This window comes from Amblyraja radiata, chromosome 25 (assembly GCF_010909765.2).
Source record: "Amblyraja radiata isolate CabotCenter1 chromosome 25, sAmbRad1.1.pri, whole genome shotgun sequence".
NCBI lineage: Eukaryota > Metazoa > Chordata > Chondrichthyes > Rajiformes > Rajidae > Amblyraja > Amblyraja radiata.
In genome coordinates, this window is record NC_045980.1 from 4,916,170 (window position 1) to 4,929,110 (window position 12,941).

General features: G+C 43.8%; 1 protein-coding gene across 2 annotated transcripts in view; it reads right to left on the bottom strand.

Annotated features, from left to right (window-relative positions):
• The window catches only part of nos1 (nitric oxide synthase 1), a 127,444-nt gene that overhangs the window by 65,449 nt on the left and 49,054 nt on the right, over window positions 1–12,941 (bottom strand). For both annotated transcript variants that reach the window (XM_033043108.1, XM_033043109.1), the window contains exons 2-4: window positions 7,398–7,500; window positions 1,678–1,815; window positions 1,425–1,570 (exon numbers count right to left, since the gene is read on the bottom strand). In XM_033043108.1, the coding sequence (XP_032898999.1) occupies window positions 1,425–1,570; window positions 1,678–1,815; window positions 7,398–7,496 (383 nt within the window). In that variant the 5' untranslated portion in view covers window positions 7,497–7,500. The remainder of the gene's footprint in view (window positions 1–1,424; window positions 1,571–1,677; window positions 1,816–7,397; window positions 7,501–12,941) is intronic.

Consider the following 12,941-nt stretch of genomic DNA (forward strand, 5'->3'; position numbering starts at 1 on the left):
TTCAGCATGTTGAAAAATGTCCACGAGTAAAAAAAATAGCCCCGAGTACCTGCGGCTGGCATCTCCGAGTTTGAATCAAGGGGAAAACTCGGGAGAATTCGTGAGTAACTCGGGAAAGTGGGATAGGCCCTTAAAAATTCAATTTTCTAAATTACAGATAACACTCAAAGACACAAATTAATTCCTGATAATGAACTCACACCCATTGTGGTTTCAGAAATGCACAAGGTGTCCAAATATTGAAGCTGGTGCACTTTGATAGTACCCATCATGGTATCACAACTTTGGCATTTTGGCATCATTGTGGCCCAGTTGGGAGATTCTGGGACTGGAGAATGGAAGGTTTCTCACAATCAGACATTCCTCAGTTAATTGAGTCTGTGGTGTTGATCTACTGAACTGCAATCTGAACATTTAAAAAGTCCATTAACACCCTTAACACATATTGTACATCTATGTGCCATTTCCATTTCTTACTCAATGTAATTCATAGACGTTCACAAGAAAAACATTAAAAATCCTTAGTTTTGTCCAATGTATCTCAAGGAAATTAATTATTATATTATAATTTAATATCACAAAGGTTCTTTCAGTCATCAGGAAGTGAAGGGATTTTCATCAAATCTGAATGTTTGTATTTCATCTGAGAACCTGGACACAAAATGATCATGTTTAACGCACCTATCTACCTAATAAAATATCTTCCATTGCTTTCCAACCCAATGTAGTTGATTGTTCATTCAATCCTCCAAATCTCCCCGGAAGGTGAGCATTATATGAATGAATGAATGAATGAATGAATGAATGAATACGTTTATTGCCATTGCACAATACTGTGCAACGAATTTCACAATGGATCACAGTGTTACTGTGTCACTGCATGAGGAAATGGAGTGGGCATAATGTGATTGGAGCTTTGCTATAGATTAAAGAGGGTGGAATTGCTTCCTTTGGAGAGGAGACAGATGAGGGGAAATTTGATAGATGTAAAATTATAAAAGATTTAGACGAAGTGAACAGGGGGAGAACAACACTATTGGTGGAGGGGTCGAGGACCAAAGTCACAGATATAGATAAAGGGGAAGAGAATGAACAATAACATGAGGGAAAGCGTTCCCACACTGTGTGTTATTGGAATTTGGAAGGAACTGCCTGCAAATGTAGAGAAGGCAGCTTTGATTATGACATAAACGAGGAAACTGGATAAACATATGGTGACAAAAAGATTGCTGAGTTATGAGGTCAGGGACTGGAACTGGTGGGTTGCTGATAGAGGTAGAAAGGTGGCACAGTCATGATGGGCTGAATGTCCTCCTTTATTGTTGTTATCATTTGATGATGCTATGATTAAACACAATCACTGACATTTAATTCAGGCAGATTTAGAAGCTTCCAGGTGAAGTAGGAATGTATTGCATAATTGCCTTTCGATGGATGTATAATATTGGTTTAAAAAGTCCGCTGCCAGTGGTAGGAGGTTCTCTTTCGTACGAGCTTTACTTGGTTTCTTTACATGTTGGCTTGGCATCATAATTGATCCTAAGCACAATTGCTCTCTGCAGCCGTTTGCCTGTAAGCACAGAAGAAGTTGAAACACAGAACAGCGGCATATGCACCAAAACACTCAAACAGTGCCTGTGAAGGCCACAATTTCAGACTCTAAGAAGTTAACCTTACCACTCCAGAGTTCAAATGCAATGTATCATTTAAAACAGTGCCTGTTTCCCAGTTCTTTATCTTAGCAAACCGGGGAGATTTAGATGGGCTGTCATTTGGCGATTTCTTTGTAGGTGATACTTGCACAGGAGAAACTACCTGAAATAAATAAAACCAATGATTTATTTGAAATCAGCACATATACAAAATACAATACAATACAATATTTATTCCATATCATTTGAACCTCAATGAGGCTCAAACGAAACTCAGTTTCCACAGCCATACAAACAAAAACAATTCCTACAAGACATATACACAATTCAATTTACACAAACATCCATCACAGTGAACCTCCTCCTCATTGTGATGGAAGGCAAAGTCTTTTCTCTCCCCTGCACCATTTCTCTCCCGATGTCGAAGCCCCAGGCAGGCGATGGTAAGTCCCACGGCCATTTTAGGCCGCGCTGGGCGATGTACGGCCCCGCTCCAGGTCTAAAAGTCGCAAAGTTGGAGCCCCCGGCGGGCGCTGGAATGTCCCGCGGCCATTAAAGCCGCGCCGGGCAAGGTACGGCCCCTCTCCGGGTCATTCCAATCCCGCGACACGGGCGGGAGAAGTTGTGTTGCGGGAGCTCCGAAAAGCGGTCTCCACCAGGCACCCTCGAGCTCCCGATGTCCCGATAATAACATTTATCGCTGAAGAGTCAGTGCTAATACTTGGATCAACATTTTAAAATTTGCAGTTCTGATTTAAAGCTAAAGTAGCCAATATTTCCCAACCACAGGAACAAACTTCAAATCTCGATTAGGTTGGAGGGATAAAAGTTTTAGTTCTGATGCTCTTCAAATAGTTTGCATCCAGCCAACCCAGCCTGAGGAGTTGATTTATTGGAATGCAATTATGTAGCCAATTAGAAAAAAACTATCCGTGATCAGATAAGAATCTTTGGGGTGGGAGAGTTCTTTCTAAAGTTAGCATTCATCAACCGCCGCTGGGGAAAGCACTTGGAGACAAAGGCAAATGTAGGATGAAAGATTGAATGTTTAAGAAAGAACTGCAGATGCTGGTAAAATTGAAGGTAGACACAAAATGCTGGAGTAACTCAGCGGGTGAGGCAGCATCTTTGGAGAGAGGAATTGGCCATGAAAGATAGAATCAATGATAACACAGGCAATAAAAGAAAAAGTATTTCATTTTTAGATTTCATGCAAGATTTTGTCCTGATGGCATTTAATTTTGCAAATAATGTAAATGTCAATCACAGAAGTGGAACACCAAAGAGAGTTTTAATATCCTTGTTAGTGCTTTGCTAAAACCTGCAAATCCAGTATTTCCTGCCATGTCATCCTAAATGGCAACTGAATGATCTATTCTTTGTAGGTGATAGATTAGATTAGATTAGATATAATTTAGATTAGATATAATTTATTGCCATACAGCCAGGCTGGTGGAAATTTGGGTTGTCTGCAGCGATACAATAATAAAGAACACACAACCACAATAAAACTGTAACACAAACATCCACCACAGCATTCATCACTGTGGTGGAAGGCACAAAATTTGGCCAGTCCTCCTCCATTTCCCCCCCGTGGTCAGGACCAGAGTCCAGAGTCAGTCCAGGATCGGCTCTTCCTCACTGGAGACCGCGGCTTTAAGTTGTTGTAGGCCGCAGGCCGGCGGTCAAGATTTAAAGTCCCCGCCGCAGCCAGAAGCACCGTAGACTGCAGGGCCGGCGGTCGAAGCTCCCCTCCAGGGGTGATGGTAAGTCCATGCCGGACCCGCGGTAGAAGTCGGCCGCGGGCCGGCAGTGATGGCTTCTTCTTCCCCCGGGTCCCCAACGTGAGATCCCGGGCTGTAGACGCCGCACCAGCTGGAGCTCTGCAGACCGCGGCTTCAGGCTGCGACTTCAGGCTGCCGGCTGCTCCGGGTCAGCGAAACGGAGCGCTCCCCTCCAGCGAGCCCCAGCGAGGGCTCACCCGCTCCACGCGAGAGTCCACGCTGCGCCCGCCGCTGAAGCCCCGGGCGCGTCTCCGGGAAAGGCCGCGTCGATCCTTGATGTTAGGCCACGGGGGAGGCGACCTGGAAAAACTCGCCTCTCCGTGGAGGAGGCGACCAAAGCGGTTTCCCCCTCACCCCCCCACACCACCCCCCACATAAAACACACAAAGAAACATTAAATACAGACTTTAAAACATACTAAAAAAATAAAAAAAGGTTGAAAAACTGACGAGCTGCTGACATGGCTGCTGCCAGAGCAGCGCCCCCTGGAACCAGGAGCATCACAGAGATCAGTTTTTTGTCAATTCACTCCACTTGAGATTATAAAATGTTTGGGGAGCAGGCAATATCCCAGCTATGGTACTGAAGATATATGCACCCCAACTAGCTTCATCCCCAGCCAAGCTGTTCCAGAACAGATACAACACTGGCATTTCGCTGACATTATGGAAAATTGCTGAGGTTTGTTCTGTCCAAAGTTTAAACTGGTTAATTGGTCTACAAAATCATCACAAGGGAAGGTGTCATCAAAGCTGCTATCAAACTGACTATCCAATAACCTGCATAATTAGTTTTTCACTCCACTCCTGGTTTCGCAGCCCTGATTCAAAAATGGGCCACTGAAGGAAATCTCAAAGGTTAGCTGCCGTCAATATTAAGGTACCTTTTGACAAGAGCCTGCTATTGAGCAGCACTGGTAAAATGAAAGTCAGTGGACATTAATAGATCAACCAGTGGTTGCAGTCAGATCTCCCACTAAAGTAGATGCTTGTTGATCTTGGTAGTCGATCATTCTAGCCCTAGGACATTGCTCAGCCCAAGCAACTTTAACTGTTTCATCAATGACTCTGGGGTGGAAGATTGCAACCTTCACGTGGTCCGCCCTGTTTCGACTAATGCAATCAACTCGACGTGCACAAACGGAAGATCAAATAGAACAAGTTGTCCAACAACTTTAGGCTGTGCATGTCACACGAAAGAAGATCAATGACTCTCCTTCATGCATGAGCTGCAGATAGCAACATAATTTGAAGGTGAAAAGTGGAGAGGACAAAGGACTTCATAAGGTCATGTCATAAGGAATAGGAATAGAATTAGGTCATTCGACCCATCAAGTCTACTCCGCCATTCATTCATTGCTGATCTATCTCTCCCTCCAAACCCTATTCTCCTGCCTTCTCCCCATAACCTCTGACACCTGGACTAATCAAGAATCTACCTATCTCTGCCTTAAAAAAATATCCATGGACTTGGCCTCCACAGCCTTCTGTGGCAAAGAATTCCAGAGAGTGGAATCTGATAAGAAGGGAAGGTGAAATCTGGAACCAGAGAGAGGGTTGGTGGGGGGATGGTCACAGGGAGGGGAGATAATAGTGGACCTGGAAGGCTGGTATGAAAATGGGAAGGGGAATTGAAATGGCTTGCAATCGGTCATCTGATCTCAGATTGGCTTGATCTCAGTGGTGTAGTGTAGAGCAAGCCATATTGAGAGAACCAATTGCATTGGGCAAGGCTAGACGAGAGGCACATAAACCTCCTTTAAAATTGGAAGGTCCTTGAATGGAGGTGAGGGAGATGTTATTGGGACAGGAAAGAGTGGTCTCTGCAGAACGAATAAAGGGGTGGAGAGGTAAAGATATCACCAGTGGTGGGATCACATTGCAGCTGGTGGATATGTCAGGGAATTATATGCTGGATGCGAAGGCTGGTGGGGTGAAAGGTAAGGACCAGGAGAACTCTTCTTTTTTCTGTTTGGGGAGGGGGCAAGAGCAGAACTGCGGTGAAAGGAAAAGACAGGAGTGAGGGATCGATCCACAATTTGGGGGGGAAACCATGCTTACTGCAGAAAGAGGACACCAATGTCCACAAGTGGAAAACCTCATCATGAGAGCGGATGCGACAGAGACAGTGAAACTATGAGAAAGGGGTGACATCCTTGCAAGAGACAGAGTGAGAGTAGGTGTAGGTACCCATGGGATTCAATGAGTTTTGGTTGATATCTGTGGGAAGTCTGCCTCCTGAGATGGAGAAAGAAAGGGGAGAGAGATGTCAGGGATGGTCCAAGGGAATATGAGGGCAACGTGAATGTTGGGTGGCAGAGGTGATGAAATTGACAAGTTCTGCAAGGGTGCAGGAGGCAACCCCTATGCAGTTACTGCTGTGGTGGAGAAAGAGTTGGGCGATGGTGCTCGGGTATGTCTGGAACAAAGAGTGTTCCACATAGCCAATGCAAACGTAGCTGGGACCTGTAGGAGTGCCCCTGTTACACCTTTGATTTCAAGAAAGTGAGAGGATTCAGAAGAAAAGCAGTTGAGGGTGAGCACAAGTTCTGCCCGGCAGAGCGACCTGAAGAAGGGTCCCGACCCGAAACGTCACCTATCCATGTTCTCCAGAGATGTTGCCTGACCCGCTGAGTTACTCCAGCACTTTGCCTCTTTGGAGGAGCGTATTCATTGAAAGGAACTGGTTGGCACTCTGTCCTATCAGGCTTGCCTGATAAAAAATGAAAGCATTCAGGGGCTGGACATGCTTGGTGAAATCAAGAGCAGTGGTGAAAGAGCTAATAGTCAAATCTAAAATGGAGTTGTTCTTCTACAAAAGCATGGAATAGTAAAACAAAAGAATGGCTCGGTGCCAAGTCTGAATGACTTTGTAAATTATATGGAACACAATATGGAGGACAGGTTGTCTTTTCAATAAAGACATTATGATGGCAGCCTGCATAATAACATGTGCTTCTTCAAGGCCATAAAGAAGCCAAGATTGAAAAAATAGCTGACGCTCCAGAGATAAGTAATAACTTGTCATTGGATGAGCTCGATTTGGACCCAGCTTTCCTATATTGTGAAAGGCTACAGAATCTTTCAGTCATGCCATATTCAGACTTGGTAGGAGTGCTTTACTGATAAGAAAAATGTATAATTGTGCTAACTGTCCTTTGTTCTGTGAATGGGAGCCCGAGTAGCACTGAGCAACGCTTGTGCTCATTGTAGATTTTTGCCACTTCCGATTTTGCCACTTAAAGATTGCCATGGTCTACCTTCAACGTTTGTTGCTATCTGCTTTTTAAGAAACTAACTTTGACAGTGGGAGCCAAGGAATTGGGAGTTATTAAACTGGCGGAGAGCATGGGAGGTGGCTCAGATGTAGAGGGGAAGGGGCTGAGCAACATAGTGTTGAGATATGAAGAGATGATTTCAATGGCACTAAAGCAGGCAGAAGCAAATGTCCAACCATTACAGTCCTGCTTGTGAATCTCTGTGATTCTTTATGTTCAGGAATCCAGCATCTGTAGTTCTTTGCACAATAGAGTGATGTGATTGAACCTGTATTTTGAAAATTATTTCCATGGATTCCTGGAACGCAAGTGCAACATGCTTAGGTTATGGGCTAAGCCCCACTTAGGCGACTCTTTAGGCGACTGCCAGGAACTAGTTTTAATGGAATTCACGTACGACACCTACGTCAACCTACAACAGCAAACATTTTGGCGGAGTCGCCTGTAGTCACCTAAAAAATCGCCTAAGTGGGACAGGACCACTCTCTTAGCCAATTAGTACAAAGTATGGAAAAGGATTTCAATCCTTGCATTTCTTACCATTAAGCAATAAAACATTAATTGATTATCAATCATGCATAACCTGTACAATAACTGAATTCTATTTATATCATGAGTCATATATTTATAGATTATATTTAATATATCAGAGGCATCCGTTAGAACTAGGTTGAATTATTTTACCTGTTCTGAGTGAGAATTAGGAAGAACTGTTGGCAGATCATTAGGGGGTCTGTCATTCTCACTTTGTAGATCCAGGCACTGTTGGTGTAAGTCCGCCATACCCCTGTATGTGAACATTGTATTTATTAGTTGATTGATTAAAAATAAGTCTTACACCACATTTCTGATTCATCATTGCTTAATGAGAGAAATAAATAGGAAGAGAACTTTGGAAATGAAGTCAAACACACACCCTTTGTCAAACTGTTCATTACCTGCTGCAGATCAAGTATAATTCTTGAGGAAATTCTTTCCATTCATATGATGTAGGTTCAAACTTCAGTGTATACTGGAATATTTTTTAAGATTCACAAACACCACCCAGGGTTGTCAAATTAATTAATCACAAGTGTTGGAGTATTATAATAAAAAGAAACTGCAGATGCTGGTTTATACTAAAGATAAAAACAAAATGCTGGAGTAACTCAACAGGTGAGGCAGCATCCATGGAGAAACTGGATAGGTGATGTGTTGAGTTGGGACCCTTCTTCAGTGATTGTAGGGTGAGGGGATGTGGGAACTGGAAGCAAGAAACAACGAGGACAAATCGGGGCCAGCCACAGATGACCTAAGGCAGGGGCAATTTTTCATACAGAGGATGATATGTGCATGGAATGAGCTGTCAGAGGAAATGTTTGTGCAGATATAATAAGAGTATTTAAAATACATTATGTCAGATACATAAATAGGAAAGGTTTAGAGGTATATGGGTCAAATGCAGACTATTGCGATTAGCTTAGATGGGCATGTTAGTTGCCATGGACAAGTTGGACTGAAGAGGCTGTTTCTATGTGGTATGATTCTCTGATTGTTAGATTCTGTCATTTCATAGCTGTGCCACTCAACCTATTTGAAGGAAAACACTTCACATAAATCTAAATTATTTTACTATCATGTTGGTTAGAACGGGTGTGAAACATTATGGGGAGAAGGCAGGAAAATGGGATAAGGACGCAGAGATCAGCCATGATTGAATGGCAGAGTGGACTCGATAGGCCAAATGGCCTAGTTCTACCATAACTTGTGAACTTGTGAACCTATGATGGAAGAGAAGTGTTGACACCAACTACACAACAAGAAGATGAGGAAAGAAACCAGTTTAGACATCTTCTTTCTGTCCTGAATGTCTATGAAGTATTCACCATGAGTAATTCACACTCCCATAGTTCCCCTTCCTTCTGTCACGGCCCATCAAAATCTGTTCAACCACAGTGCAAAACTAAAATTCAATGTAAAATGTGTGACGTTACACCACAGTGCAAATGCCATTGCCTATTTAGCTGATGGAACAGCAAGGATAGGAGAATGGGGCTTATCGTTTTCAGAGGGACAATGTAAAACAACATGGCAATCAGTTGTCATGGAAACATTAAAAAAGCAGCAGAAAAAGCATTTGAGGACAGCTAAGTGTTTTGGAGTAAAGGGTAGGATGTAAAATTAAAATAGACAAGTCTTTAAAAGATTCGGAACAGGGACAATAAGCTGAATGACGTTCTGTGCTGTAAGATTCCATAAATTATTTCAGGTTGGTAGTATAGGGAGCAACAAGATAAAAACTTAGGAAGATTAAAGGTTTCAAAAGCAACTTCAGACAAAGTATCATTAACTAATGGAATTTTGTGCTGTTGGAGCGAAGGCAACAAAAATATCAGATAGATTAACAAGATGGAGGGCGATGAGGGATTGGGGATGGTTCTGGATGCTGTGAAAAAAATCGAAATCTATCTTACAAAGAGTCTGAATATTTTTCCTGCCTGTTTTCTTCACAGAGGCAAATGTCCTTGGTATAACTGGACCAACCGGTTTTCTGGAATGTTGGGTGTTACTCCTATAAATACCCCAACATGTTCATTGGAATTTTTACATGTTATTTCGAGATATCATCAATTTTCCAGTGAAGCTGGGTGGGTTTAAAGGGAGTTTAAAGGTTCACATTCTAGAGCAAATGATTGAATCAGATGCTGGACCATCCATGGTTTATGGCGGCACGGTGGCGCAGCGCAGCGGGACATCCCACGGCCCAGGAGCCATCGCCCTACAATGGTGGACATCATTGATAATATCACCACTGTCTTCTACATATATGCATAGACTTTGGTCAAGTGTGGAAAAGGGTATTTGAAAATCATATTCTCAGAGCAGGCATTAAGGTATCATGTTTGTCTACTCAGCAATAATCCCTGCCTTTTCTAAAAGGATCGGATATGTTGACTGCCCATAACAGGTATCTCAAGGTACTGGAAAAATACCACAAATTTTGCCTCCACAAAATCCTCTAAATTCTGTGGAAGGACATTTATTTGCAGCCAACATCTCCAGCTTTGGCAGCCTAGTTACACTCTGTTGGCTACAGTGGGCTGAGTATGATGTTTGCATGTCCAACAGGGCTCCTAATCTGAGTAAAGACATTCTTGCCATAGAGGGAGTACAGAGAAGGTTCGCCAGACTGATTCCTGGGATGGCAGGACTTTCATATGAAGAAAGACGGGATAGACTCGGCTTGTACTCGCTAGAATTTAGAAGATTGAGGGGGGATCTTATAGAAACGTACAAAATTCTTAAGGATGTTGGGGAAGTCCAGAACAAGGGGTCACAGTTTAAGGATAAGGGGGAAGTCTTTTCGGACCGAGATGAGAATTTTTTTTTTCACACAGAGAGTGGTGAATCCGTGGAATTCTCTGCCACAGAAAGTAGTTGAGGCCAGTTCATTGGCTATATTTAAGAGGGAGTTAGATGTGGCCCTTGTGGCTAAGGGATCAGGGGGTATGGAGAGAAGGTACACAAAAATGCTGGAGAAACTCAGCGGGTGCAGCAGCATCTATGGAGCGAAGGAGATAGGCAACGTTTCGGGCCGAAACCCTTCTTCAGACTGAGAGAAGGCAGGTACAGGATACTGAGTTGGATGATCAGCCATGATCATATTGAATGGCGGTGCAGGCTCGAAGGGCCGAATGGCCTACTCCTGCACCTATTTTCTATGTTTCTGTAACATTTCTGAAAGTGACACAATATTCTGAGCTCTAGCCTGGGTGGAGATTGCCAGTCGACAGAGGAAGAGATTTAAGATTACTTTCAAATATGTCCTTGATAATTTGTAGTATTCCTACTTCCTCAAAGTGAAGGAGAAACATTTAGGATGGCACTTGTGGTGCCATGTAGTGGAACGTGCACAACCTCCCCTGCTACCTAATAACCCATCCCCTTAGCCATAATATGACCCATCTACTTAAGAGACTGCTGTTCCCACATTGACTTCAATAGCCACCCTAAAACCACAAACCCATTGTGGAAGCAAGTCATTCTGAAGCCTTAAGAGAAAAAAATCAACAAAAAAAACTCAGTAATAGCAGTGTGCGAAATAAAGTCAAAAGTTTAAAGCGTTTCAGACTGCATTGAACTTAAAGACAGAAAATCATGGAAACAGGTTTGTGGGCTGAGAAACAGTTATCTAATCTTCTGTCCCTCTCTCTACAGATGCTGCTTGACTTGCTGAGTGTTGCTGGTCGGTTGGGGGCACTGCGAGTGGGCTGCCCTGCCAGCAGCGTGTCCGTTATTTTGACTTTTTTTTGTTTTTTTAGTGTGTCCAAATGTTTGTTTTAATGTCTCTTGATATGTCTTGTGTGGGGGGTGGCGGGGGGGAAAAGGGGGAAACCGTTTTTCAGTCGCTTCCTCGACAGAGAAGCGGCTTTTTCCATGTCGCTTGGATTGGAGCGGCCTTTCCCGGAGTTGAGCCCAGAGATTCAGCAGCGGGCGCAGCGTGGACTTTTCTATCGCGGATCAGGGGTGAACCCTTGCCGGTGGTCGCCAGAAAGGAGTGCTCCGATCGCTGGCCTGGTGACTTTGGAATCGTGGGGCTGCAGTCTGCGAAGCTTCTAGCCGCGGGCGGGCTGTGGACTTACCATCCGGAGTCTAGGATCCCTTGCCGGGGATCGCTGGAGAAGAGCTCCGACCGGCGGCCTGTGGCCTATAACATCCTGAGCCGCGGTCTCCGGTAAGAAAGTGGCCGATTCAGGCACTCCAAGCTGCGGAGTGTGTTCGACCGTCCCGATGTCAGAGTTTCGATCATCCAAACGAGAGGGCTTGTACATCCGGCCATCCGTAGCGGCGATTACGGAGGGTTCATGGCCCCGACCACGGATGAACAAAGTAGGAGGACTGACTGAACTTTGTTGCCTTCCACCACAGTGAAGAATGTTGTGGTGGGTATTTATGTTAAACTCTATAGTGTATTGTGCGTTCTTTTTTTCAACTGTATCGCTGCTGGCAAATTCATTTCACTGTACCTTAGTTGGTGCATGTGACGAATACATTGACTTTTACATCTCCAGTTTACATTCTAGAGATCCAACATTGCTACATTTTATTTTTAAATGTTACATTGAAAGCTACTTTGCTGCTCAAGTCCTGGTATTTTAGGCCATTGACATGCTGAAGTAATGCACGGACTGCAAGAACTTGTTTAGTGTAGTGTTGTATACTTGAAGCAATAGTATCAAGATCTGTGCTGCTCTCTAGGTTGCATCAAAGGTTTTCCCAAATTATTTGCCATGTTTGACAGCACTGGGCCACTACCCGCTGGAGTTTAGAAGGTTGAGGGGGGACCTCATTGAAACTTACAGAAAATAATGAAAGGCATAGATAGAGTTGCTGTGGGAAAGGATGTTTTCACTGGTGGGAGAGTCTAGAACCAGAGGTCATAGCCTCAGAATTAAAGGGCGTGCTTTTGGAAAGGAGGTGAGAAGGAACTTCTTTAGTCAGAGGGTAGTTAATCTGCGGAACTCATTGCCACAGAGAGCTGTGGAGGCCAAGTCAGTGAATATTTTTAAGGCAGAGATAGACAAATTGTTGATTAGAACGGGTGTCAAGGGTTATGGGGAGAAGGCGGGCAAATGGGATTAGGAGGTCTCTGTACTGTACACTGACAATGACAATTAAAGTTGAATCTGAATCTGAATCTGAATCTGAGGAGGCAGAGATCAGCCATGATTGAATGGCGGAATGGACTCGATGGGCCAAATAACCTAATTCTACTCATAACCTGTGAATTTGTGAACCTGTGATGTAAGAGAGGCTTTGACACCAACTACACAAGAAGATGAGGAAAGAAAACAAGTTAGACACCTTCTTTCTGCCCTGAATGTCTATGAAGCACTCACCGTGTGATACCACAAACCACAAACCACAAACCACACTCCCATAGTTCCCCTTCCTTCTGTCACTGCCCATCAAAACCTGTTTAACCACAGTGCAAAACTAAAATCCAATCTAAGATGTGTGACATTGCACCACAGTGCAAATGCCATTGCCTATTTAGTTGATGGAATAGCAAGGATAGGAGAGTGAGGCTTATCGTTTTCAGAGGGACAATGGGGATTAACTTCAGTTGGTCACTAAACAATCCCAGCAATTTGCTGGAGGACAGATTTGCTGGATTACTGATGGCATCCTGCAGATTGCTTTGTATCCTACGGATCATGATGACTATGCCAACAGTCTGTAGTTTCA